Here is a 27,490-nt window from a genome sequence, read left to right as displayed (position 1 = left end):
GCGGGTAAATATGAACAATAATCACTAAATCAGTAAAAATATATTTCAAGTTAAACAGAAAACATTTCACATGAAATAATACAAAAGCCAGGCTAGACGAGGGAATTAAGACATTAAAGTAAAAAATGTGACTTTCACTGAAATAGCTTATTCACAACCTTTATACTTTCAATAGGGGAACTTCATTGTATTGTTTCCAATATTTGAAGTGTTAACGATTTAGTTTAACAAATCAACACAAATAAAAATCTACAACTTATGAACAGATAAATTATGAAAATTGAATTGAAAAATGTTCAACGATTGAACAACTAAAATTAGGGGTCGACTAGAAATCTAGTAAAATAATTGAATAGATTTTGTTTTATGTAACCAGATAAGTTTACTAATTGATCGATAGATGGCTCACTAAAGTAATTTGTTTTGTTGATGTTTTTTGTTTTATGCGATTTTTTGCACAATTACAAGACTATTTTTATTAATTGTCTTCATGTAACTTTAATTTGACGCCAACCCGTTTAGATTGAGAAATTTATGATTAAAAAATGTTAATCTAAGTGACTTGTATCAAGTAAAATCTCCAACGAAACGACTATAAATCAATATTTTGTGTGTAACCATTTACGACTGTTATTTACATAAAACATTACAGTGACCAGAAAAAGGCTAACTCAATAAACCATCTTAATGTGCTACAAGAGATTAAATTAACAATTTATTCAATTTTGGAATTGATTTTGCCATACAATTAATACCATTTAATGAGACATCAATTGTGACCATTGATTAACCATTTGAAAGTGAAAATAACAACACGTTTAATGTCCCGCTGTAACAAATGTACAATAGACAAATTTAATGTAACAATTTTTCTTGATGAAAAGCTGCTTTACTTCCTTCCGTTCAATTAAACCCTCAAACAAACACAAATCAAACAACAGACTGTGCAAAATCAATTGATTGAAAATTTGTTAAAGGCAGCATCAAGACGAAAAAAGAGATTTATATATTTATATATAAATTGATAATGCAAATACAATTATGTCTGTTAAACCCTCAAGGTATAAATGAGTAGCTTCTTTAAGGAAAGCAATTATTGGTGTTGGATGTTGTTTTATTTTCCAGGTCAAAAGTGAAACTGACCCAGTCTTTTAGGGTATTTTGTTTTTATAATCAACGTTCAATATTAAAGGAAGTATCACTTTTAATTTAAATGAGATCATCTTCATTAAAGAAACCTCCAGAATCGCCATTCAAATTTTGTTTATTGGTAAATTAAAATGGAAAGTTGAACGACCCAATAAAAAAAAGAGAGAAAAAGAAAACAAAATTAAGAGTAAAAAGGTAACAAATTTATGATTTAATAAATGATTTTACTTTTAATGGTAATTCAATTAAATGAACCATTTTACACAATATTAACATTAATGATAACCTTTTATTGACAATAAGAGCAACAGTGCAAAAGGCGACAGAAAAATTAAGGTAACCAAAAGACTGTTAATGACCATTGAAATTGTAAATTTTGTGATTAAATTGTGATTAGACCAAAAATTAATGATAAAACAATACAAACCAGAAATTAACCAGAAAAATTGGCCTTAAACTGTTGACTTTTACCAGCTTTTGTTGTGATTCAACTCGTCTCACAATCCATTTATTTATAACCATTTTCACTCTTTTTTTAATATCAACTAATATCTAATTAATTCATCACTATTTTAGTTTCTAATCAAATGTTTCCAGTTGGATTTATTAATAATAATTTCTGTATTTTTTAGGGTTTGCCAGATCAACCGAGTTCCGTTTCATGTTACCCTCAGGCTGAAAAGGAAATGAAACTGAGAAAATGATGAATCTGAATAGAATCCAGTTTTCCTTTTGTTTCATTTTTCGTTTTCCTTTATCTCTCTCTCTCTTCTTGGCTTTCCTTTCCTGGTCAAATGAAAGGATCAAACTTATTGTTTCAATTGGAATCAGTTATCCTGATTATCATGATTATTATCATTATTATCATAATAGAAGTTATTAATCTTAATCTTTAATGAACCAGAAACGAGATAACACACAAGTCAAGTAAATAACCCAAAAGATGGAGTTACTTAAAAGATGTTAACCAGAAAAGTAAATTTTGATTTTTAATTTTCCCTTCAATGCAAACTCAATGTAAATGTCAATCTTGACCGTTACAGTTTACAATGAAAGTCAAATTGAGACCAAATTTGCGTGTTAATTAGTGTTTCTCATGAAATTACCGGAAAACATTAAAATGATGTTCACAGTTGATTTACTTGTGAAATGATGATGACAATGATTATTAAATGATTATCAAAGTGACCTGAATGTTACATTAAATTTGTTGCCTCTTAATTAGGTTTTCATTAAAAACTGATGTCAAATAGTTAAACATTCAATGTTGACAAGTTATTCTCATTGTTGAAATGAATGTAAAAAGGCAATCGCATTGATCATCTCAACAGGCCTTCAATCACAAACAAATTGTATCAAATCAATTGATGTAAAAATGTTTCTCTTCACAATCAAAGAAATGAATAGAAACTCTTTATGATCAAAAGTATCAATCAATATTAACAATTAATTGATCAACTTTTCACTTTTCAAGATTACCATGTTTCATGGAAGCACAACAGTAAACATTAATCTGGTTTAAAATGGTTCACTTGATTTAACATAAAAACTGTCTTCCTTTTTTTTGGTGACTCTTCATCTTACCTGTTCTTTATCACCTTTAAATAGTTTGTCAACACTTTTCTTCTTAAACAATAACCTTTTTAATTAGACAATTGCAGCAACAATTAGATGACAATAATCATTATTTCAATGGTAAAACGTGAAAATGTAATTACAAGCTAAAAATAAAGTAAAAACCAAATAGTCAAATGTAAATCCTATGAGAAAAGGTTCGCAACCAGAAACCCAAAAAATTGGGTTAATTTCATTTTACATTTTCTTTTCATTAAACATTTCATAATTGTAATTATTATTAGCAACAATTAACTCAATTAAAGTGATTAAACAAAGTGTAATGTTAAAGCAAACACTTGTAACCAGAAAAGACAAAACAAGTTATGAAAAGATCAACGAAATGAAGAGAAACGGAAAAACAATGAAAACATCTTTTCTCTGGTTTATTGTCTTTACCTTTTAATTTGATTAATTAACCCAATCAATGAAGACTAATTGCAAATAATTTACCAAATTAAAAGTTGATTGATTAAATGTTTACCTTTAAAAATGGTTCTTAAAGCTCGACGACCTTTTCTCGGTGTTCAATCAGTTTGAATAATTTGACGATAAAAAAAGCGTCAACTTGAGTTCAATCCTTACTGATCAATTTTCATCCTCTTAACACCAAAACTCGTTTAAGAATATTGAACTTTTCTCTCAACGTATACACACAAAATTCATCTCCATCTTCATCATGATGTTCATCAAGTCATTTATTGAGAAAATCTTGATAAACTATTTTGATTGATAAAAATTCATCTTCATTCCTCTAATGATGAAAATACTAATTTCAACTCGTTTGCAATCTTGAGAGAAGAGCGAAAAAAAACTTTCATCAACTTTACCATCATCATGATCTTCCTCTTGGTCTTTCCTCTCTTCCTCAACCCTCATGCTCTAAATACCTAATCTTGGATGTTACAAGATTAATATCATTGATTGAAATCGCTGAACAACTTTCACTTCAACCCGAAAAACAATAACCTGTGGAGAAAAAGTTTGGGAATTTTTGGTTTTTTTCTTATATCTCGTAAGATAATGGCTGAATTTTTTTGAGAATTCAACATGTTATAGTTGGATAGTGTAGCTTTGATATCTGAGAAATTCAGAATAAAAAAAACAAAGGTCACTCCACAATCATCGCTCAAACTCGAAAGAGAAAAAAAGTGTTTGAAAAATTCGTTTTTATGCATGTTAAATTGGTTTCATGAATAACCCCATGAACAACATTCCACGTAGCTAAAAAAATACATCATTTGATGCAAATTTTCAAGACCTTTCAGTTGGCGTACGATCTAAAAAATTCGGATAAGTCGTTTGAAAGATATTCAATTTTGAATAATAGGTACTTCAACCAGCTAACCAAAATATGAATTAGTCTCAAAAATTGGTTAATGTCTATGAGAGTTTAACATGTATAAAACGAATTTTTCAAACACTTTTTTTCTCTTCCGAGTTTGAGCGATGATTGTGGAGTGACCTTTGTTTTTTTTTATTCTGAATTTCTCAGATATCAAAGCTACACTATTCAACTATATCATGTTGAATTCTCAAAAAAATTCAGCCATTATCTTACGAGATATAAGAAAAAAACCAAAAATTCCCAAACTTTTTCCCCACAGGTTAGTCTGAGAGTTTCATTTAAATTCCAGAAAATTTGAGGAAAAAAAATTTCTTCATCTCACCATATTGCAACTATGAACTTCTCATGGATTCTCGTATCATTTGTATCTTCATAATCTGATTGGTGCTTAATTGTAACACACAAAAGAGTTTCATTTCAGTGATTTTTATTACCTCAAAATTGTATTATCAAACCATTATTTAGACAACTCTATTCTTGATTTACCTGATAGGTGATAACAAACAGTGCTGGCAACAATAGTTTCAAGCAATAATAATTACCTTGCATCAGTTGATTTAATGAAGGATAACAAAACATGTTCGCGGTATTAATCAGTTTACAGAATGAAAGTTGCATTTTCAATGATAATTATTTATTCAGTGAAAACAATTGGTTTGTATCATTTTGTTGTGCCGTTCACTTGTTACTCTTTACCTTGTCGAGCTTTTCAATCAAAAAAGATGAGATTCAATTGGCGAGATACAAAAAAGTGGAAAACATGAAAATAGAACTTTCATCTTTTCTTTTTTTCTCACTTTTTGTTTTCTTATTTGTTTGAAGATTGTATCAAGACTTGCAGGCTCAACCCTGAATACACAAAAAGAATCAGAAACAAACAAAAAAAAAGATGTTGATGAAAAGTTTTGATTGTATGAACATTCATATGAATACAAATGACAAATGAGTGAAGCAAAAAGGATAACATTCAAACTCGAAAATTATGTGAACCCCAACGAAAAAACGAACCGAAATTGCAAGTTGATGCAAAATTGACTCTCATGTGGTCATCATGAAATTGAGCAATTCTGGCCTCGCAGGTAATGGAATGAAGAAGCTTGTATTAACCTGGAAACTTGAGGAATAGAGAAGAAGAAGAAAAGTTGAAACCTGAATTTAAAAGATGATTTAACCAAATTAGCTTCTGTTTGGACGAAACAAAATTTATAAATAATTCAACATCATTATCAACAATCAATGTTGAATGCAAGTTGAATGGTCAACTTTTTTTCTTCTTTCCTGTTATCACCATGAGACTCAATTCAGGTCACTTTCACGTCCGTCCAAAATTCATCAGCATTTGGCATCATCATCATCATTCACCTAATCATCATCTTTTTCTCGGTCATTCAAGTCAAGTTTATCATTTAATCGTCATTAAAGAATCATTTCTTCAGGAAAACCAGAAAAGAAGAAGAAGAAAACATTTCAAGTTAATTGTCAACATTGATTATAGCGATCATTTTTTTTATCTCCTTTTGTTGAATATGATTGATGATGCTTGGCATTTGTTTTAAATATTAAAATGAAAACAGATTAGAAGTGAAAAAGTATAATATTGTTTTAATAATTTTTGCTGAATTTCTTTTTACAATTCTAATCAAGAGTTGATTGTTATGATGATGTTGATGATGAGTCGATGTTTTTTATGCAATTTTGTAAAAGGTCTATGGTTTTGTATACAGCGATACAAAATGAAAAAAAAGAGAGGGATGAATATGGTTGGTGTTGTGTGGTCGATGAATGATGGCGCGTGTTGAGTGTGTTTGTGAGGATTTAATGGTGATGGACTTATCTAGTTTTTACTCTGCTCAGGTTTGATTGGAGTGTTTGGGGCAACCTTTTGCTCGTGCTTTTGACTGGCAGCGGCCTTCCATGCTTCGTATGAAGGTGGATGATAGACTGGCTTCTTCTTAATGTAAACTCTGTGATATTGTATTTTTAGTGCAGTTCAGTAGTTGAGAGCAATTAATGTTTTTAAAGGTGCGTGTACGTTGTGAGTGTGTGTGTCGGTAACCAGTTTAATTGAGTACAGGGTAAAGAAGAAAACGGTATAAAAATAGAAAATAAATGATTAGTAAGAAAGAATTGCAACAATATAATGCCTTCGATTGTGAGCAATGAGAGAAGAAAAAAGTTGCTTGAAACTTTTCTTCTTTTTCCTCTTCATCTTCATCTTCTCCTTTTTTTTCTTGCTGTTGTAAGTTGCAGTTAATGAAAGTCGGCAAAAAAAAACTTTTCAACTCATTGACAAGTCTACCTGTCTATTTGTCTTTATCATTATCGTCCACCACACCATCGTCATTATCATTAACAGGTTTATCTCTCTTGCTTCTGACTAACTATCGATTGTTGCCTGATAATTGCTAATCGGATCGCAACGGAACGACTAATGGTTCTTTCCGTTTGGATATTCAACGATATTTTGTTATTTAATTTGATCGTTATGAGGTTTCCATTTGGAGGAATGTTAAAATTGTGAATGAAAATGAGAAAAAGATAAAGGCAATTGATTGAAAATTGTGAGTCTCAACTGAAGGGTGAAAACTGGAATCAAATCAAGCTCCAGTTAGTTTGCTTGTCTGCTTTGCTCTACTTTTGTTCAACTGACAAAATAAAATGATGATGATGATAAAAGAAAAGGGGAGATTTTTAGGAAAAGTTGAAGATGAAGATGAGGATAATTCGGAATGAAGATGATTGCAAGAAAACATTGTTTTAACTGTAAATAGCTAATAACAATTTAAGCTCAAGTCGATTTATAATTCGCCGAATGCGAATCGTCAAGATTAACTGGGAAACCGACGTCAAGATTAATTTAGCCGACAACCTTAATCACGATTCCGTGATTAAGACTGGCTGCTGTTGTTGATGATGATGGTATTGAGACAGTGATAATGATGATTAGATTTGGCTTTTTTGTTTGTTTGGTGCCAATCTTTTTTATCTCTCTCTCTCTCTCTCTTCGCTTCCATTTTTGATCGATTTATCGAATCGAATCTTTTTCAGAAACTAACGAAAAACTTTTTTTTTCTTCTTCTTTGCTTACAACTTGATACTTACGGTACTGGGATTTGAACTGGCTTCTTGACAATGACTTCCTTGTAGACTGGGACTTTAACTGGAACCATGTATGGCTTGGGAACATGGATGATCTTGTGGACTGGGTATGGATGGGGTTTGGGTACCTTTACTGGGTATGGAACGTGAATAGTCTTGGCAATGGCCACTGGCTTAAAGACTGGGACTGGATGCGGTTTGAACACTGGAACTGGAACTCCAACTGGGTAAGGTTTGGCAATTGGCACTGGCCTAGGTACTGGAATGTGCTTAGCCACTGGGATGACCTTCTTAACCTATTCATTGGAATATTCAGAATACAAAGCATTAAAACTTCATTCTTTTCAATGTTTCTTTTTTTCTCTCTCGACAAAATTCAAAGTGAAAGAAAAAACATGAAAGTAAAAATTGGAACAAAACAGAAATAAACTTTCAAAAATAGTCAAGTTTTTTTAAAAAAAAGTTGCAACTAAAAAAAAGCTCATCAAGTTTGGGTAAAAGTAAAAAATGAAACTTGGATTCAAGTTGAGCATCACTTTTGAAGGATGAAAAAGGAAACTGAGAAAAGGTGAAAGAAGGTAAAAAAAACTAAAGTCAGGTAAAGAGGTATAAACAGTTTACTTACGGTCTTGTAGACTGGAACTTTTACTGGAATATGTACTGGATGGGGAACAGCAATGGTCTTTGGGTATGGGACGATCTTTGGAACAGTGATGACTTTTGGGATTGGAACGTGTTTTGGAATGTGGACAACCTTGTGAATAACTTTGACTATCGGTGGTTCCCATCCCCAGTCACTTCCGAGGGACCCTTTAATTGCAAGGGTGCCCAAAATGAGCACTAAAGTTGATAACTGCATAATTCCGAAATGGTACCAAAAGAAATGTTAAACTGATGAAACACCGAATGAGGGACTGTGAAAGATTGAACGGAAAAAACAGGAACAGGTAAGGAGAGGAGGGAGAGAGAGAGAGATAAAATAAAATGAGAACAACGTGAAAATTAATCAAAATATAAATGTAAATATAATTTTAAAAGCAATAATAATAATGATAATTGTGATAGAAAAATGATGTTTACCTAAAAAATATAAAAAAATTGTGTTGTCGTTGACTGCCAAAAGAAGCCGAATGAGTATCGTCAACGTGTATACATCATCTTATATACGATCTCTCCCAACGAACAGCTCACTCTAAATTACTCCCTCCTTGGTTAAAGGTAACATTAAACAAGGTGAAACAAGCTCAACCCAAACTCAGGTAAGTCTTTCTTTTCTCATCTTTCATTCATTCAGCTCTTTCTTATTTTCCTCTCTTTCCTTCTTTCTTTCTCTTTCTCTCGCTCTCTTCATTGACGTTTCTGATCATCAAAAGTGTACCTTTAAGCAAGATGAAAATAATTCAGATAAAGATAGATAATCTGGAAATTGAAGACGTGCTAAGGAAATGATTAACAGTTGGACAATAAAATGTATATCAACACTTTTTAATAAACAACAAAATGTAAATCAATTTTTCATTCAAACTCTTTTTGCTTCAATTCATCAAACAATTGTCACATTCAATGGCACTTTAACCTGTAATAAAGAGATTGAACAAATTTTAAGGAAAACCGATATTCGAAAGAGAAAAAGAAAAGGAAATCAGAATTTCAATTAAAAATTGAATGCTTATGGCACTTTTAATCTAAGGTTATCAACAATTTACTCTTCTATATTAACCATAAAATTATAATCATTACATTAATTATGATCAAGTTAATTTTATTGGAAAATTTGGTTAAATTAGAAACAATAGAATGACAATTTTCAGTCAAATTTCAGTTCACTTATTAGCCATTCATGCAAACCTTTCCAATCAAATTATCACTCAAATTACATTAATCAATATCAATATATATCAATTGTCCGGTTCATTTGCATGTTCATTTAAGTTCATTTCATTTATCAATTTTTATCCTTTTCTCAATGTTCATTAAACTCACAATTTTCACCAATTTTAGGTTGAAATGAAAAAATTGGTAAAACCAGAGTTTAACCAGTTTAGGTTTCATTTCAAGATTTATTTTGAAGTTGAGTTTTGATTTACTTTTTTCATTGTTTTTACTTTCATCTTTTAGTTGATACTTTTTCTTGGCCAATCAAAGGTCAATTGTTAAAGGTAAAAATAAGCAATTTTGACGGTAAACTCGAGTAACCTTAAGTCCATCATTGATCAATTACATTTCAATTAATTGTTGAAAAATGAGAGTTGTTTGGATAACTGTTTGGTTACAAAAAATGTTGAATGAATCGCAACAAAAAATATGTAAAGATGAAAAAATGGGAAAACAAGTTAAATTATAAAAACAATTAACTCTAATTGAATTATCAACGGTACAATTTGATACAAACTGGACTTATTATTTTACTGCACTTTTCTGTAACCAACAATAATCTCATCTTTGAAAGCCTTTTGTGCCTTAATGTCAACTCAAAATAACCATTTTTCAATTTGAATCCTTAATTTAAAAGCCAAATCTCAATTAGTTTCTTATATTATATCAACCATATCAATTGCATTATACAGAAAATTTTTATTATAATTGTTAATAATAGCAATGTAACAGTATCATTAATGTAGCAACATCTCTTGGTAATGATTACTGTTGAACACCGCAAATGACCACTTGATTGTTGGTTTCATTTTTTACCTCAACTTCACATTATTGATTATTAATGCTTGGCAATACCATTGATTATCCAATGACCATTCGACCATCGTGAGGTTTGGTAATTTTATCCTTTAATCCAAGAATTTAACAAAAAAAGTAAATTTAGTCGGTTGATAAAGGTTACCCAAAGTGATGAGTTGAATCGGGTTGATACAAGAATTTCATTTTAGTTATTTACTTATTCAGTTTCCACTTGAATGAAATAGATAAATATAAAATAGATTATTAAGTTAACTAGTTTATGAGATGACCAAATCAACCTCTCAAATCCTTCATAATGTTCAGTATAAATTATCTGTTTTCAAAGCCATTTATGTTTACAATCCATGTCATGTTTACATGTGAACCTCGAGCAAGTCTAGTGACATCCTAAGGAGGCTTTAGTACTGTTGATTCGGTTTATGCGAGGATTTGAAGTTCGAACCAAGATTTCTAGCCAAAAAACCAGACAACAATCAAGGGCGACCCTTGATTGGGTAAAGGTTACTTTCCATTCGGATAGATGTCACTGTTTTAATAAACACAAAAAAAGGTAAAATCATTCAACCGACAACAAAACCCGAAAATTTTGGTTAAATAACCCAATCATGAGTTTTGTTTGTGAATTCTGAGGTCAAAAAGTCCGAAGAAAATTTTTTATTTTATATTGGCTTAGGAATGGCCTGGATTCTGGATGGAAAACTGACCCACCATATTTGCCTGATCTGATTATGGTTTGATTAAATCAAAGGAACATCCCATTTGTGATCGAAAAGGCGAGAACCAAAGTGGTGTCTAAAATGCATTTTGGCCTCAAAGTCAGAAACGTTCAATGAATTTTTGGATTACTTGATCTTTTTTGGAAGCAATTGAAGCTATTTGCGATCATTTCAATGATTAAATAGGTTTAATTTAAGAATTAGATTTTTTTTCAAATGCGATTTTCGTGCAAACTTTTTGAATGCAATAATTTCAATCATTTTCCATTCAAATTTTTCCATTTTCAACTTAAGATCATTTCATCTTCACTTTAATATCAATTTTTTCCTTGTACAATTAATTAATTACAATTATGACACAATTAAATCATTAATCCCTCCAATAACTTGAAACCGCCGGTTTAGGTCTAGTCTGGTTTGGTATTGTTACTCGCACTTGTTACTGTTACATTTGATCTTGTTGTTGCTTTTGCTGTTACTTTTTTTCAATTTTTATTAATACTTTACTTTTAAATTGAAACAAGGAAATAAATGTTAAATCCAAGTAAATCTAATTTTATATCAGAACGGAATGTATTGTATGATTAAAAATTTGATCAAACAATTGTTGAAATTAATATGGTTCATGTTATTGCTGGTTTTGCCTTTGATTCTTGTAAAGATACAAGTTAAATGGAAGAGATTGAGAACGGAAAAGATGTTATTAAATAGTTATTAACGATCACGAATCAGTTTGATTAAAACGCATACTTTTATCCGTCTAATAGCAATCAACACAATAATAAAGTAACAAAAATTAAATCCATTGATTTGACGCTTGTAAAGAGTCTCAACTTGTTCACTTGGAAATCACAATGTTTCCAGAACCAGAAAACACTTATAGCCAGAAACCTTAAACACTGTCTCTAATGTTGACTGATTAAATGCGGGTATATTTCAAGTTAAATAGAAACATTTCGCTAAAATAATATAAAAGTCAGGCCAGACGAGCGTCTCGAGGCATTGAGGAAAGTAAAATGGTTGATTTGAACAGACTTTGACTTTCTCTTAAAATAGCGTATTCACACCTTGCTTTAATGCCTCGCAAACTTAATGAAGGAAGAAGCAATTTTGAAAATAACGTTAAAACATAGAATGTATTTTATGCTCCTTTTGGTGAAACCAACAAATCAAACCTGTGTAATGGCTTATCAAAAGATCAATAGCAATTTTCCAACAATTTAAAAACACTCAAAAGCAGATGTCATCTCATGTCCTGGTGTCCATTAGAGTTGACTTGGTATCTTTAAGTAATATTATTACACCACAAAATCAAGATCAAAATTGTAAAAATAGGTGAATAAATAGATGAAAATTATCCGTAAAAGTAAATGTACCTCAAATGACAACATACCGGCTAACAAGTTTACTAATCGATCGATAGATGGCTCACTAAAGTGATTTGTTTTGTTTTGTTTGTTTGATTTTTTTGCACAATTACAAGACTATTTTCGTTTAATTGTCTTCATCTAACATAATTTTGAAATTAATCAGCTTAATTGTGTTAATTCGTACTTAACAAGTGTTAAACCAAGTGACTTACATCGAATGAAATCTCCAAAGATGGCCATTTAGTCAATAGCTATGGCTAGTGTTGACGACTTACGACTGTTCACAGTGAACCAAACTTGATAACATCAATACATCTTATGGACATTTCAAAATCTTCGTTAAAACAGTTGGAATAGACTCTGAACAACTAATCCAACGCTTCACACTCGATCACCTTCAATTGAAAATGTCTCGGAAATGTGGTTTAATAATGACAATTGAAACCAATAACTCAAACATGTTTATAGTTCACAGGACGACTAATAGATGGCAATGTTCACATTTTCTGGTCTTTTCTTTTTTTCCATCCATTCGCTTCATTAATTATGTTCAATTAACCCAAAAATAGGTATTGATGGAAACACTGGTAAACAAGCGATTAACCTTCACTGGATTTTGAGCAACAAGTGATCTAAATGATGGCAATTGTTTTATAATTAATGGTTAAACTGTCTCATTGAGTTATCAATTGAATGATTAATTGAGCGGTTGATCAAATTAAAGCAATGTAACAAGCCAAGTCTAGTTAAATGAAGAGCAACAATTGTTCCGACAACATGTTTAGCCTTTACCTGCTGTCTTTAATTGGAATCGTTTGGTCAGCTATAACCAGCTATCCCAATTGTGATAAAAAATCAACTTCTAGTACAATTAAGAGTAACTTGGAGTATCACACTAAATTATATCTTGGTTGTGCCTTTAGATTTGGTGAAATTGCTCGATTCAATAATAACCGTTCAGATGAAAATGTAACCATTAAATGTTCATCACGGAATGAGACGCTTACAGAAGACTCGTTGTCACCCGGATTCACCTTTATAATTGACGTTTACAAGGAACCACTGGAGTCACTTGATTGGAAGTGTTCAGTAAATGATAGCTACAATCAAAGGATAACATTCAAACCATTTGATGCCTACAAGAATCACCAAAATTTCAACTTTTTAATCAAAGATGCTGGAATCTACGACATCAGTCCAAGACTAGTTTCCATGTGGAATTGAGCCGATCCAATGAAGCCAATCAATCACTAATCGAAGCTAATTGTCAATTCTTTGGTCACTTCCTTCCGTCCATCAAATTTGCAGAAAAAAACGAATCGAATGAGCAAAATGATTAAGATTAATTGATGCAAATACAATTAAGTCTGTTAAACCCTCAAGACATAAATGAGTAGCTTCTTTAAGGAAAGCAATTATTGGTGTTGGGATAAACTTTTTTTTTGGGTCAAAAGTGAAACTGACCCAGTCTTTTAGGGTATTTTGCTGGTAATCAGTAAACAGTCAAAAGGAAGTTTCACTTTTAATTTAAATCAGATCATCTTCATTAAAACCTCCAGAATTGCCATTTGATTATTGATAAATGTAAAAGTTGAACGACCCAATAAAAGATTTGAAATTTGTTTTCACTTTACCTTTCATTTTAAAAAAAGGATTACACTTTTCTCTTGGTTTGTTTATTATTCATTTACGGTACAAAAAAGGCTGTTTAATCAAGTAAAGGCCTTGAGGTTTACAACTATAATTCAATTACAAACTTTAAATCAATTTAATCACAATTGAAGACAAACTTGAAATTGGGTTAAATATGAGTTCAGGGAAAATGGTAATTACCATTTAAATTTGCCTCTAATTGATGTGATTAACATCTTCTTTTTTAGTTTACCTCTTTTTTTGCTTACAATTTTACCAAATTCATTACCAATTAAAGCATTTTTTTCAATCCCAATAACCATTCAAAACTGTTGACAAATCAATTACATGATTTTATTAATCGATTGAAACGGCCAATTGTTCAACATCACACATTGATGTAAATTTTAATCAATAAATTGGTTAATTTGATCTCGAAATATTCAAAGCACAGCCAACTCATTGCAATGCAAACATCAGGTGAAAGACATTGGAAGAAACCCAATTTTCATCTGAGCTTAGGCCAAGGAGTCAATTGTAATTCATCAATTGGCCTTTATTTTTTGTTGGACAATTCAAATTTCGTCTAATTGACAAAGAACAAGCAATTCACTAAATTGAATCATCAATTAAATCATACAAATAGACAGATGAAAGGCTTAACCCAATTCAACCAAGACAATTCTTTGGACTTGACCAAACCATGTTTTACCAAACCACAAGACTCGATCCATATTTACTTGAGATAGATGAATGTCGAGTCAAAAAAGAGTCCAAAGTAGACATCGATGAAAGTTGCAAGTTTAATCTAATTACAACATTTGATAATAGCAAATTAAATCACTTAAATTGAATTGGAAACCAAGCATAAAATAAAAGTCTCAACTTGAAAAGTAAAAGCAGATTTTCATTGGTTATGATTGCCATCTATGGACTGTTTAAGAAACCACTTCACTGTTTCAACTTTTTGTTATTAAAGTTGTATTTTAAAGAAAAATTTATTGAAATTATTTTCTTATTTCTAAGTTTGATTTATTGATAAATTATCGCGCTGTTTTATTATTGGTAGCAAAACAGATTTAGAAGTTGTTTCAATATGGAACCTTGAATTGTCAAAATTTGAATCTAATTTGATTGTGATCATTACCAACATTCACTGATTTCAAATGATTTTCAACTGTCAGGTTTTTTTCGTACATTTAGGGTTAGGTTTGTTGGAGGAACAAACAAATGTCAACGAAAATTGTATTTTAATGTTTACTCTTTCTTGCTGAATCGAGTGTTGAAATTGATTATTTTTGTGTTCATTTTATCATTTTTCATGTCAATTTTGTATTCAAAGTGAGATGAAAAGGACCATTTGACAATTTCAATTGTTACAGTAAAAAAAGGAAAGCAAAAGATAAAAAGTTAACATTCGAAACACGAAGTAAACATTGATTAAACATGATTTGCTTTCTCCCAATCAATTGAGGTAAGGTGATGATTGATAAACTCAGCTTGAGTCGAAACCAGAAAATTGCAAATAGAAATGATGAATAAATATAATTGCAGTTGAATAATAATATTGCAATTAATGATCAGGTAAGAAATCATTGAAATGAGAAAAAAGACTTTTTTTGGTTTCGCAAGTAAAGCTGGAAATGAGATTCCAAATCAAGTGAAAGTGATTTTTGGTAAAGTGAATTAAATGTTAATCCATATTAATCTAATATTAAAAGACAGTTATTTAGATCAGATGAGGAAGAGTAACGGCGATCATGATGATGAAAATGGAAAATGATGAAACGAACATTTTTTTTAACGAAAAAAAGAGTGAAAAGTATTTTCATCATTAGAGGAATGAAGATGAATTTTTATCAATCAAAATAGTTTATCAAGATTTTCTCAATAAATGACTTGCTGAACATCATGATGAAGATGGAGATGAATTTTGTGTGTATACGTTGAGAGAAAAGTTCAATATTCTTAAACGAGTTTTGGTGTTAAGAGGATGAAAATTGATCAGTAAGGATTGAACTCAAGTTGACGCTTTTTTTATCGTCAAATTATTCAAACTGATTGAACACCGAGAAAAGGTCGTCGAGCTTTGAGATTCATTTTTAAAGGTAAATATTTAATCAATCAACTTTTAATTTGGTAAATTATTCGCAATTAGCCTTCATTGATTGGGTTAATTAATCAAATTAAAAGGTAAAGACAATAAACCAGAGAAAAGATGTTTTCATTGTTTTTCCGTTTCTCTTCATTTCGTTTCTCTTTTCATAACTTGTTTTGTCTTTTCTGGTTACAAGTGTTTGCTTTAACATTACACTTTGTTTAATCATTTTAATTGAGTTAATTGTTGCTAATAATAATTACAATTATGAAATGTTTAATGAAAAGAAAATGCAAAATGAAATTAACCCAATTTTTTGGGTTTCTGGTTGCGAACCTTTTCTCATAGGATTTACATTTGACAATTCAACTGTTGGGGAACTTTAGATTGAAAGGTTGATCAAGACTTTTCCTTTCCTTAATTATATTTTTGATGTTAATCAGATAATTTTAATAGTCGATTGTAACTGTTAATTTTGATTCGATTCGCCTATTTATTTATAACCATTTTCACTCTTTTTTTAATATCAACTAATATCTAATTAATTCATCACTATTTTAGTTTCTAATCAAATGTTTCCAGTTGGATTTATTAATAATAATTTCACCATTTTTTAGGGTTTGCCAGATCAACCGAGTTCCGTTTCATGTTACCCTCAGGCTGAAAAGGAAATGAAACTGAGAAAATGATGAATCTGAATAGAATCCAGTTTTCCTTTTGTTTCATTTTTCGTTTTCCTTTTTCTCTCTCTTCTTGGCTTTCCTTTCCTGGTCAAATCAAAGGATCTTATTGTTTCAATTGGAATCAATTATCCTGATTATCATGATTATTATCATTATTATCATAATAGAAGTTATTAATCTTAATCTTTAATGAACCAGAAACGAGATAACACACAAGTCAAGTAAATAACCCAAAAGATGGAGTTACTTTAAAGATGTTAACCAGAAAAAAAATTCTGGTTCATAAGTCAATGTTGAAACCAATCACAGATTACATTATTAATCCCACTAATTCAATCCACAATTAGCACAAATTAAACAGACTAAACATTCGTATTTCAACACTCTGATTATCATAATGATCCATCATGCTAATCCAATGAAGAGAATCTGATAAAAAGTGAAATCTTCCTTTTGATTGTTGATCATAAAAGAACCTAAAAGACTGGGTCAGTTTCACTTTTGACCCAAAAAACCCAAAATCAATAATCTCTTTCCTTAAAGAAGAAGCTCATTAATTTCTTGAAGGTTTCAAAATTGAGATTTACATTGAAATTATCGTTGATTGTTCAAAAGTTGATGAAATTAATCAAACGTAAACTGCAAAACAGAAACATGTAAATCTAAATGAACGCTGTTGGTCAGTAGAGATATTGATCAACTTAAATGGACAAGTTTACATTACTTTACAACTCTGTTAACATTAGTAGTTGACTTTAAATGTTGATTTAATTGTAACTGCAGGCGGTTGTGTTGAGTGTTGAGATTAGATTTACTTTGATTAGTCTTTGACGGAAGGAAGTGACCAACAAACCTGGGAACAATTATTTTTAATCTGTTTACTGCAAACTAATCTAATGGTTATTGTACGATTAATTGTAGTTATTATAGTCGATTGATTGATGGACTTCAATTCAAGTTTTACTCTCAACTGTTGCATCTTTCATTAGCAAGGCAAATTTTACCATTAAACGATTTTCTTTAGCAATTTCTTGCTTCAGTTTAATTTCATTATAAATTCTGAATATTTTAATGAAACAATCAACATCAATTGTCAGTCTTACAATTGTTTAACAACAATTGACTAACATTCAAAGTTAAACAAAGCTCGCCATCTATCGTTCACTTTGTCAACTAACAACGAAGTTTTCTGTTTGTTAATTGTTCATTTTTAGATAACAAATTAACTACCGAAGTCACTTTTAAAACATAAGTAAATAAGTCCGTACTGAAATGAAGAGATTAAAAGTTGACTGAGGCGCTAATCTTAAATTCCAGTCGGTTGATTGATAGTCGATTTGAATTATTTTATTGGACAAAATTATCAAAAATAATTTAGCATCTTGAGCCTGAATTGAAATAATCGTAATATAATATTTTGTTCACTTTGCTAGGTTGGTGGATTCCATTTTTTACTATTATTTTAGTCAATAAGACAATGACGAGTGTTGAACAGTTTTCATCAGTTTATCGTAAGTTCACTGCAAACATCATTATTAGGCAAATATTTTCAATCAGATACTGCAAGTTGGAAGAGAAGGTCAAATTATTAATTTAAATATAATTGATCAATTGATACTCACAATCACAAAAACTCGAGACGTCATATCGAAAAGTGAACCGATAGTAAACGCTATATCAGTCCTTGAGAGTCGATTTTGTAGATCAGTTCCCTGAAAATTAAAGTCAATCAAATTCTCTGTCTTTTTATAGAGGAATCAAATGTTTCAATATTACCTTTATAAAGGCCTTTGCATTGAATTGCAAGCATCTAGTCGCTTTCCTCAAATTTTTACAATAAGAGATCATCTAAAGGTGAAATTGAATCTCATTAAATGAAGAAACTTAGGAAATGCTTTTGTTACCTTCGTCAATATGACTCCATTAGTGTATGAACAGGCTCCAATGGATACAAGGCCGATGATGGAGATACCCGCAATGAAAAGGTCCATGAATCCGCGATCAATGTGAACGAAAACGGCGATGTAAGCTCCAAAATCTGTAGCGAAAGATATTCCGAGGTAGAGGAATATGAGCCAGTTTCTGAAGTGAATGTTGACTTGTTCAATTTCATTCTGATATTGAATAATCTCACAAACAGTAGTTTTGTACTCAAGCAAGTAGTCAACCTTACTTAGCCTGCCTCTTCTCACTGCAAGATCTTGGACAGTTCGAGCTACGGAAGAAGCCTTGAAGTAAAAGTAAGACAATTGAATTGTAACCAAAGCACCGGGCAACATTATGCTAACTAAGGTACAAACAAGTCCGAGGTAATTGACGAGAAGCCAAAAGCCAATGTAAACATACTGTTCAGATGTTTTCGGTAGTCGAGAGACTGAATGAACAATGACGATAAAAATTGGAGCTAAACTGATTGAAACACACAGAACTATCCTAACCCACAGAATTGCTAAATTGGTGGCAACAAAACGAAACTTTTGGCAATAAAATTGACTCATGCATAGAACTTGACTTTTGTATCCTTTTAAATATATCGAATGGTGCAGTTGCAGAGTCGTCAAGTGACCATTTTCAACTAAAAATATCCAAAAGTGTCTCAACACTTCACCAAAAATAGACACATTCAAACAGAAAAGCCAAAAAAATCGACGATTTGGATGACCATAGAAAAAGTCACCAAGAACAAGAAGCCATTCGTCTGGCAAATCAAAGACACTCAACAAGATCAAGTGTGTGATATAAACAGTCATTAGACTGAAGTAGAGGATCGATCTGATTGTAGTCCATCTTGATGGTGTTACACTTGGATCTTGAGAGAAGCCGTTTGGTAAAATATTGAAGGAAATGCAGATTGATTCGAGTTTTTTTATATCTTTGATTGCTACTTCATCATCAACATCCCTTGAACGAAACCCAATCACCAGACGAATCAATCTCGATACAAAATGATTGCCTTTCGACATGGCCATGAACACTTCAAATTGGAGTAAACCTGAAACTTAAAAATCTTGTGAGATTTCATTGAAGTTTTATTCCAAATTGTTGCTAATCAAAGGCTCATCAAGCATACGATTGCTCTGGTTACCGTTGTGTTATTTCAAAAGTTACTTAAAAATATTGAAATCTTCATGTTCAGTGATACTTTTCATTGTCATTTAATGCGATACAATCTAATGAAATGAAAGCCAATCAATAAGTCATTTGACTTCATTGTTCAAAAATGCCAATGGAAATCGATAAGTTCATTAAATTGAAATGATAAATTACACTTCATCAAAATAAATGATCATTAAGCTAATTTAATTGCCAATGAAATGCATCGCTCAATTAATGTCATTCAAAAATTACTTGCTGATTTGCTGATAATTTATGAACAATTTAACCTTTAATCACAAGAGCGACTTATTGATTCATTCATTAGTAATGTTTAATTGTCATATTTACAGTGAGACCGTGTGATCGTTTTTGTGATTGTTGGTCTTTAATGAAATCATTTATTAAATTTCCAAATCGATTTCAATACATTTTAAGTATAAAGTGTCTGATTTTTACCTTTAATGTTTGTTTTGTTTCATTAATTGTTGGATGGATATCGAGTTGAAGTGGATACAAGTTCAATAGCAAACCATTTTCAATGTTATTTCAAGTGTTACAGTTTTGTTTTCCAGTTGAATAGGACTTTCAATTTAACTGGCCTTTTCATTGAAATCATTGAAGATCCAATATTTGATTAATTTGTGTGTGTTTAATGAACGGAAGGAAGTTAATAATGGCTACTAAAACAACACTGAATGATATCGCATTGTAAATCAATGGGAAGCTTTTCATATTGCTGGATACGTTATGGTTCGCTGGATTAGTTGGTAATTAATTGTTAACTCTTTACTACAATTTTAGTTTACTGCTTCTCTTGTCACCTTTTGTTCCCAATTGTTTTTCATGATAATCAATGAACCAAAATAAATCAAACTCTTACAGTCAATCTGACAATTTACAATCAAGCTGAGACATCTGTCGGATTTTTTTCAACTAAGGAGGGGAGAGTAACATTGAGTAACTCAATTTGAGTTTTTAAAGCTTTTTCAATGTAACGGCTTTTTGTTTTATTGTGTTTTTTTAAGTTGTTTAAAACAACTTAAATGTTAGTTGTCCATTTCTCGGGAATGGGTTAAAGATTCATTGTCTTTAAGATTACATCGTTAAAATCTTCAGTGTTTGTTCAATAGGCGAGAAATAAATCACTTGTTAAGGTAAGTATAAAATCTCTGAGATTTTGATAATTTATTTATTACTCGTCACTGTTATTAATATTGATGTTTTTTCGCATTTCTCCACAATTTCTTGATTTATTTTAGGCACTATTCAGCTTTTGACAGTGTAAAGTAAATTGGTATTACAATAATCTTGTTGACAAACTGATGCAACAATTGTCAGACGATGTTTCTTTTCAACGGAAAAATTCAAATTGGAACATTTTCAGTCGGTATTTTGATTATACAGTTAAAGCTCTCACAGTTTGTACTAGCTTATTGGTTTTTGGACAGGGATCGCACCGGCTTCTGGTTAACGCTGGTTACACATTTGCTAGTTTGACGAATCCAGGGTAGAGGAAGAGGGTTGCCAGAGGGTTTGCTATGGGTAAGCCTTGAGGAGTTTACCCAACCTCCGGTCTCACTTTGCTAGGTGCGTGGGTTCCATTTGTTACTACATTATTATTAATTCTGTATTATTTTAGTCATTAAGACAATGAAGAGTGTTGAACAGTTTTCATCAGTCTATCGTAAGTTCACTGCAAACATCATTATTAGGCAAATATTTTCAATCAAATACTGCAAGTTGGAAGAGAAGGTCAAATTATTAATTTAAATATAATTGATCAATTGATACTCACAATCACAAAAACTCGAGACGTCATATCGAAAAGTGAACCGATAGTAAACGCTATATCAGTCCTCGAGAGTCGACTTTGTAGATCAGTTCCCTGAAAATTAAATATTTATTCAATTTTCCGTTTTTTATAGAGGAATCAAATGTTTCGATATTACCTTTATAAAAGCCTTTGGATTCAATTGCAAGCATCTAGTCGCTTTCCTCAAATTTTTACAATAAGAGATCATCTAAAGGTGAATGAAATCTCATTAAATGAAGAAACTTAGGAAATGAATTTGTTACCTTCGTCAATATGACTCCATTAGTGTATGAACAAGCTCCAATGGATACAAGGCCAATGATGGAAATACCCGCAATGAAAAGGTCCATAAATCCGCGATCAATGTGAACAAAAACGGCAATGTAAGCTCCAAAATTTGTATCGAAAGAAATTCCGAGGTAAAGGAATATGAGCCAGTTTCTGATGCGAAGGTTGAGTTTTTCAATTTCATTCTGATATTGAATAATCTCACGAAGAGTAGTTTTGTACTCAAGCAAGTATTCAACCTTGCTAAGCTTTCCTCGCTTCATGGCAAGATCTTGGACAGTTCGAGCCACAGAAGAAGCCTTAAAGTAAAAGTAAGACAATTGAATTGTAACCACAGCACCGGGCAACATTATACTGACTAAGGTACAAACAAGTCCGAGGTAATTGACCAGAAGCCAAAAGCCAATGTAAACATACTGTTCAGATGTTTTCGGTAGTCGAGAGACTGAATGAACGATGAAGATAAAAATTGGAGCTAAACTGATTGAAACACACAGAATTATCCTAACCCACAGAGCTGCTAAATTGGTGGCAACAAACCGAAACTTTTGGCAATAAAATTGACTCATGAATAGAACTTCTCTTTTGAATCCTTCAGAATATATTGAGTGTTGTAATTGCAGGGATGCATAGTAATGTTTTTTAACAATAAATATCCATAAGTGTCGTAAAACTTCTCCGAAAATAGACGTATTCAAACAGAAAAGCCAAAAAAATCGACGATTTGGATGACCATAGAAAAAGTCACCAAGAACAAGAAGCCATTCGTCTGGCAAATCAAAGACACTCAACAAGATCAAGTGTGTGATATAAACAGTCATTAGACTGAAGTAGAGGATCGATCTGATTGTAGTCCATCTTGAAGGTGTTATACTTGGATCTTGGGAAAAGCCGTTTGGTAAAATATTGAAGGAAATACAGATTGATTCTAGTTTCTTTAAATCTTTGATTGCTACTTCATCCTCAACATCACTTGAACGAAACCCAATCACCAAACGAATCAATTTCGATATCAAATGATTGCCTTTCGACATGGCCATGAACACTTGCTTAAACTTCGAGTAAACCTGAAACTTAAAAAAATTGTGAGATTTCAAATTTTTGTTAAGTAGAGGCTCATCAAGCATACCGATTGCTCTGGTTACCGTTGTGTTATTTTAAAAGCTATTTAAAAAATTGAAATCTTCATGTTCAGTAGTACTTTTAACTGTTCATGAGATACTAAAGTAATCTAACGAAATAAAAGCTACAAATTTCAAATCAATAAGTCATTCGACTTCATTGTTCTAAAATACCACTGGTAATCGATAAGTTCATTAAATTGAAATGATAAATTAAACTTCATCAAAGTTAATAATCATTAGCTATTAAACTTACTTAATTGCCAATGAAATCCATGGCGTAATGAATGACATTCAAAATTACTTGTCAATTTGCTGATAATTTATGAATAGTTTAACCTTTAATTACAAGAGAGACTTATTGATTGATTCATTAGTGTTGTTTAATTGCAATAACTTACAGTCAGACATTCTCAGTTAAATTGTGATAGCTTTTGTGATTGTTGGTCTTTAATGAAATCATTCATTAATCGATTTTAATACATTTTAAGTATAAAGTGTTTGATTGTTACCTTTAATGTTTGTTTTGTTTCATTAATTGTTGGATGGATATCAGTTGATGTGGATACAAGTTCAATAGCAAACCATTTTCAATGTTATTTCAAGTGTTACAGTTTTGTTTTTCTGTTGAATACAGTGATCTTTCCCTTAAGTTTCTGTAACGAGGTGTCAAATCGAGGAGTAAAGAACAGGGAAATTTGAGTTTCTTTGCATTTGTATTTAACGAGCTTTTGTCGCAGATCCTACAGATATGAACGAGTAAAAAGAAACTTAACAGAGTTCTAGGCCAGTTGCTAGAGGTTGCGATAAGACTGCTTACTTTCACATATTGTGTTTGCATCTTGGGGTTAGCGTTCGAATCTCACCAAGTCCTGGTGTTTTGGAATTATACAGTGAATCTAGCTTACCAGGGTTAAGTCCCCTGCCTAAACCAGCCCCCCATCCTGGATTCCCAACTAAGCTGGATAAAGGCGCCGTAAAAGCTGTCGCGGCTGGCCGGTCCACAATAGCACTAAACACTTTAGAGATAGATCACTGTAGGACTTTCGATTTAACAGACATTTCATTGAAGATTCAATATTTGATTAATTTGTGTGTGTTTAATGAACGGAAGAAAGTTGATACTAAAACAAGACTGAATGTATCGCATTGTGAATCAATAGGAAGCTTTATTGTGTTTTTGCTAAATTGTTTTTAAATGTGTTTATCAATCAGGTTTTCATTTCTCGGGAATGGGTTAAAGATTCATGGTCTTTAAAACTACGTCTTTAAAATCTTCAAGGCTCGGTTCGTTCAAGTAGACGTCGAAATAAATCACTTGTTAAGGTAAGTGAAATCTCTGAGATTTTTATAATTTATTTATTTATTACTCGTCACTGTTATTAATATTGATTTTTTTCTCATTTCTCCACAATTTCTTGTTTATTTTAGGCACTATTCAGCTTTTGACAGTGTAAAGTAAAGTGGTATTACAATAATCTTGTTGACAAACTGTTGCAACAATTGTCAGACGATGTTTCTTTTTAACGGAAAAATTCAAATCGGAACATTTTCAGTCGGTATTTTGATTATATCTTTGAATATATATATTTATATTTATACTTGTCATTATAATTTGTTAAAATTTAGTTACAAATCTGAATACATTTACAAATGGTAGCGGAGTTTACATGGAAATGGTAGACCATCATATTTCTTTACATTACTCAATGAATTTTAGATACAGGGTAGCAATAGCCATTCTTATTCATTGAACTTGAATTTATAAATATATACATTTGTATTCACAATTTTCATTTAACGATGGTGATGATAATTCACATTGATCAGTTTAATATTGATCAAAGTCTTATTTGAAGCAATCGTTTGAATTGTTTACTGGTTCTGGTTATTTCAATTGAATCACTAATTGTTAATGTTGTTCCTTTCTTTCCAGATTTTGCGTTTAAGCTTGCTCCATTTGTTTTATTATATTTATCATCATTATCAGCATTGGATGTTCTCGAGTTTTCAACGAAATTTCACCAACAAACAACAACTCACAGAAACAACGCTCAATTCCATTAAGAATGGCAGCCAATTCCTTACAGATTACTGATTCATGATGGTTATATATCATGTTAATAGCAAGCAAAGAGATGGAAGAAGACAAGAAAAAGACAAACAATTGATCAGGCAAATAAAATGTCAACAGAGAGAAGAGTTTGAGGTATTGTAAGAATTCATCTCAAGGTTCATCTTTTTTTTCCTTCTTGACTCCTTTCTTAACCAGATCTCCCAAGCCTCTGGGTAAATCTTTCATCAGAGCTTTTCCTCTTTCCAATCTTTATCCGTCAATTTCACTGCCTTAATTAGACCTTGAGAATCTTATTATTCCTCTTTTTAACCAAAAATGTCAGTAAAGTTCAGTGTCAAAAACAGTTCAGTAATGACATCTTGTTGCTCTTTTCCCCTTGTTTTTTTTTGTTTTGCTCCAGCTCAAGGAAAAAGATTCAAGAATACAGATCAATATGATATTTGTGATGATGATGAAGCAGAAGACGAATCACAAGATGATAAAGAAACAAGAGAAAGGAGAGAAGGAAAAAAGAAAAGAAATGATAATGATGATAATTCACATGATGAGAAACGCTGTAAAGACTAAGCCCATTCTGGATTGAAAGGCCTTATATACATGTGATTATCACTTCGCTTGTATTTATCCTGCATCACATTCCCTGTTATCACATCTATGTTATGAGATATACTCAACGAAAGGAATAAAAAGAAGAAGAAAATGAAGAGAGAGAAAAAAAGAGCCTCGTTTCCAGACCCATTTCCATGATAATCTCTCTTTGTATCTCTTTCTCTCTCCCCCTCTCTCTCTGAGTTCTCACAGTTTGAAGCTTTGGAAAGAAAATTCCATTACTACTTGAGTAATCTTAAGAAAATACTGAATAGAGTATGTGATAGAAATGAAAGTAATAGCAATAATAGTTAGAGAATTTGAAAAGAATAAGGGAAACAAATTAAGCTTGAGATGATGGGGAATCCTTTTAATCCACAATATTTTCTTGCATCCCTTTGCTCTTCATCTTCTTCTTTCTCCATCTTTTTATCCTCAGATATCAGCCTTTTCAACAGCCTTTTGATTGCATTTTATACTTTTTTGTTTCCATTTCTTTTCATCATCGTCATCCTCCTTTTCTCACTCCTTCATCCTCCCCTCTTCTCCTTTGATTTGCTTCTTCTTTATCACATTTTTCTTGTCTATTTCCATCCACAGTTTTTACAGATCTTGTTTTTTTTCTCCAGATTTTTTGCTTCTTCTCCTTGGGTCTTGTTAAGAATGGTTTTTGATTCAGTTTATACTTTTTGATATCTCATACTTCAGTTCCATCTGAATGTATACTCATCTCTTCTTCACTTGGTTTTTTGTGATTCCTCTCAGAAGCTGATTGATGATGGATTAAATCAGGACCTGGAGAAACGAAAAGAAAGAAAACGGATTTCGAAAAGAAAAGAAAAGAAGAATGAGAAATAAAGTTAAAATATGTGAAGATGAATGTTCTTGGATTTCAACATGAAAAAAAGATAAAAGGTGAGCCAAAAGAGGAGAGGAGAGTTGAAAAGATTTATTGGTTTCTGGCTGATAACGGAGAGCTTGTAACAACGAAAAACTGATCAGATTAATAATTCAAGTGAACGACAAGCATTCACAGTGGTTACAAAATTTTTCATCCATTGGTTACCAACAAGGAGGGACAACAATTTTTGATCAAATATGAGACCCAATACAAGACATTGAAATGGCTAATTTACATAACAAAGTATCAATTGATGTAAATGAATGCAAAATGGGTGGAAATATTGAAAAGAATCAAGAGAAGCCAAAAAAGGAAAAACAAAATTGAATGACCAAAGAAATGATGACCAATGGAAATGCTATTCTAATTCAAATGTATTGTAAAATAACATTCAAGAAATGGCAAAGTTTGCTTGGACAAGACAAAAATGTGATTATTGAATAACCACAGCTAACAATGATTATTCAATATTCAACTCATGATAAGTACAAAGTGAAAATGATTCACAATAAAATGATTGGCGAGAAAAAGAAATGACGAAAAAAAGAGTCTAGAAAACATCAGATTAGATTCATTTCAATTTATCCTGATCATGTTTGAATAACAAACCATTATGTAAAAACCATTTTACAAGCAAACATTAAGACAGAGATAGACAGGGAAGGATTGAAGGAGAAGAAAAAAAAACAAAAATATAAGTTGAATAAAGAGCAAGAAAAAGCAAAGCATGATAAACTAATAAAACTTGAAGTTATCAGTAATGTTGAAAGATGAATATTTTGATTGTGGAAAAAAGCAAATGAATGAATGAAAGAAAAATTATATTCCATTAACGGTTGATTAAATATGATTACGATGATGAAGATGAATATACTATTGAGTAATTGAATAAATGTTAAGAATTTTTAAGATAATTTTAATAATTTAATTTAATTTTATTTTAATAATAATTTTTAAATCATGTTGAATAGTGATAAACATGACAAGGTAAAACTTTGAAAGCCAATAAAATGATGTATTGAAAAATTTCATTTTTTCTCTGTTTTCTAGTTTTTTTTCTTGAATTCTTTCTCCATTTTCCTCTCTTTCTCACCCAAAGATGAATAATGATTGATAAATGATTTTCAAAACTCTACTCAAACATGAGGCAAGGTGAAACATGATGAAAATTAACAACCATTTTGATGCTATTTGATAATAAAT

At 31.2% G+C, this 27,490-nt stretch overlaps 3 protein-coding genes and 2 long non-coding RNA genes across 10 annotated transcripts in view; 2 read left to right on the top strand and 3 right to left on the bottom strand.

The window, feature by feature from the left end:
- Positions 1 to 423: 423 nt before the first annotated feature.
- Positions 424 to 2,355, top strand: LOC112539375 (uncharacterized). Its single transcript, XR_003083188.2, has 2 exons — positions 424 to 1,344; positions 1,782 to 2,355. It is a non-coding gene; the product is annotated as an uncharacterized LOC112539375 (long non-coding RNA).
- Positions 2,356 to 5,693: 3,338 nt separating this feature from the next.
- LOC107367080 (uncharacterized) lies at positions 5,694 to 8,336 on the bottom strand. The gene is made up of 4 exons (XM_015934754.3): positions 8,291 to 8,336; positions 7,836 to 8,124; positions 7,214 to 7,506; positions 5,694 to 6,075 (listed from the first exon to the last, which is right to left on the bottom strand). The coding sequence occupies exons 2-4, from the start codon at positions 8,067 to 8,069 to the stop codon at positions 5,946 to 5,948; spliced, it is 657 nt and encodes a 218-aa protein (XP_015790240.1). The 5' UTR covers positions 8,070 to 8,124; positions 8,291 to 8,336; the 3' UTR covers positions 5,694 to 5,945.
- An 11,474-nt stretch (positions 8,337 to 19,810) lies between these two features.
- Positions 19,811 to 25,705, top strand: LOC112539385 (uncharacterized). Of its 5 annotated transcripts, XR_016200083.1 has the most exons (6): positions 19,822 to 20,653; positions 20,759 to 21,086; positions 23,937 to 24,047; positions 24,153 to 24,276; positions 24,658 to 24,930; positions 25,199 to 25,705. It is a non-coding gene; the product is annotated as an uncharacterized LOC112539385 (long non-coding RNA). The 5 variants fall into 5 exon arrangements; XR_016200082.1 differs by lacking the exon at positions 25,199 to 25,705 and having other exon boundaries at positions 19,823 to 20,653; positions 20,759 to 21,041; positions 24,658 to 24,798; XR_016200084.1 differs by lacking the exons at positions 23,937 to 24,047; positions 24,153 to 24,276; positions 24,658 to 24,930; positions 25,199 to 25,705 and adding an exon at positions 21,425 to 22,867 and having other exon boundaries at positions 19,832 to 20,653; positions 20,759 to 21,041.
- On the bottom strand, positions 20,670 to 22,640 carry LOC149093283 (uncharacterized). Its single transcript, XM_089269540.1, has 4 exons — positions 21,576 to 22,640; positions 21,449 to 21,520; positions 21,295 to 21,384; positions 20,670 to 21,232 (listed from the first exon to the last, which is right to left on the bottom strand). The coding sequence occupies exons 1-4, from the start codon at positions 22,638 to 22,640 to the stop codon at positions 21,179 to 21,181; spliced, it is 1,281 nt and encodes a 426-aa protein (XP_089125666.1). The 3' UTR covers positions 20,670 to 21,178.
- Positions 24,290 to 27,490, bottom strand: part of LOC107366921 (uncharacterized) — a 62,678-nt gene continuing 59,477 nt past the window's right edge. For both annotated transcript variants that reach the window (XM_015934565.3, XM_015934564.3), the window contains exon 11: positions 24,290 to 26,181. In XM_015934565.3, the coding sequence (XP_015790051.1) occupies positions 26,084 to 26,181 (98 nt within the window). In that variant the 3' untranslated portion in view covers positions 24,290 to 26,083. The remainder of the gene's footprint in view (positions 26,182 to 27,490) is intronic.

This window comes from Tetranychus urticae, chromosome 3 (genome assembly GCF_039701765.1).
Source record: "Tetranychus urticae isolate SD_2017Ah chromosome 3, NJAU_TeUrti_SD_1.0, whole genome shotgun sequence".
NCBI classification, from domain to species: Eukaryota; Metazoa; Arthropoda; class Arachnida; order Trombidiformes; family Tetranychidae; genus Tetranychus; species Tetranychus urticae.
Note: the sequence above shows the minus strand (reverse complement) of the source record. Positions and strands in the feature narration are given on the sequence as shown.

Coding starts and splice junctions, on each gene's coding strand:
- LOC107367080 (XM_015934754.3), bottom strand. CDS start 8,069: ATGCAGTTATCAACTTTAGTGCTCATTTTGGGCACCCTTGCAATTAAA. Junction 7,507..7,835: donor AAGTTCCAGTCTACAAGACC/GTAAGTAAACTG, acceptor TCCAATGAATAG/GTTAAGAAGGTCATCCCAGT. Junction 6,076..7,213: donor CCAGTTCAAATCCCAGTACC/GTAAGTATCAAG, acceptor ACAATATCACAG/AGTTTACATTAAGAAGAAGC.
- LOC149093283 (XM_089269540.1), bottom strand. CDS start 22,640: ATGGCCATGTCGAAAGGCAATCATTTGATATCGAAATTGATTCGTTTG. Junction 21,385..21,448: donor ATCCAAAGGCTTTTATAAAG/GTAATATCGAAA, acceptor TTTAATTTTCAG/GGAACTGATCTACAAAGTCG. Junction 21,233..21,294: donor CGTCTCGAGTTTTTGTGATT/GTGAGTATCAAT, acceptor TCCAACTTGCAG/TATTTGATTGAAAATATTTG.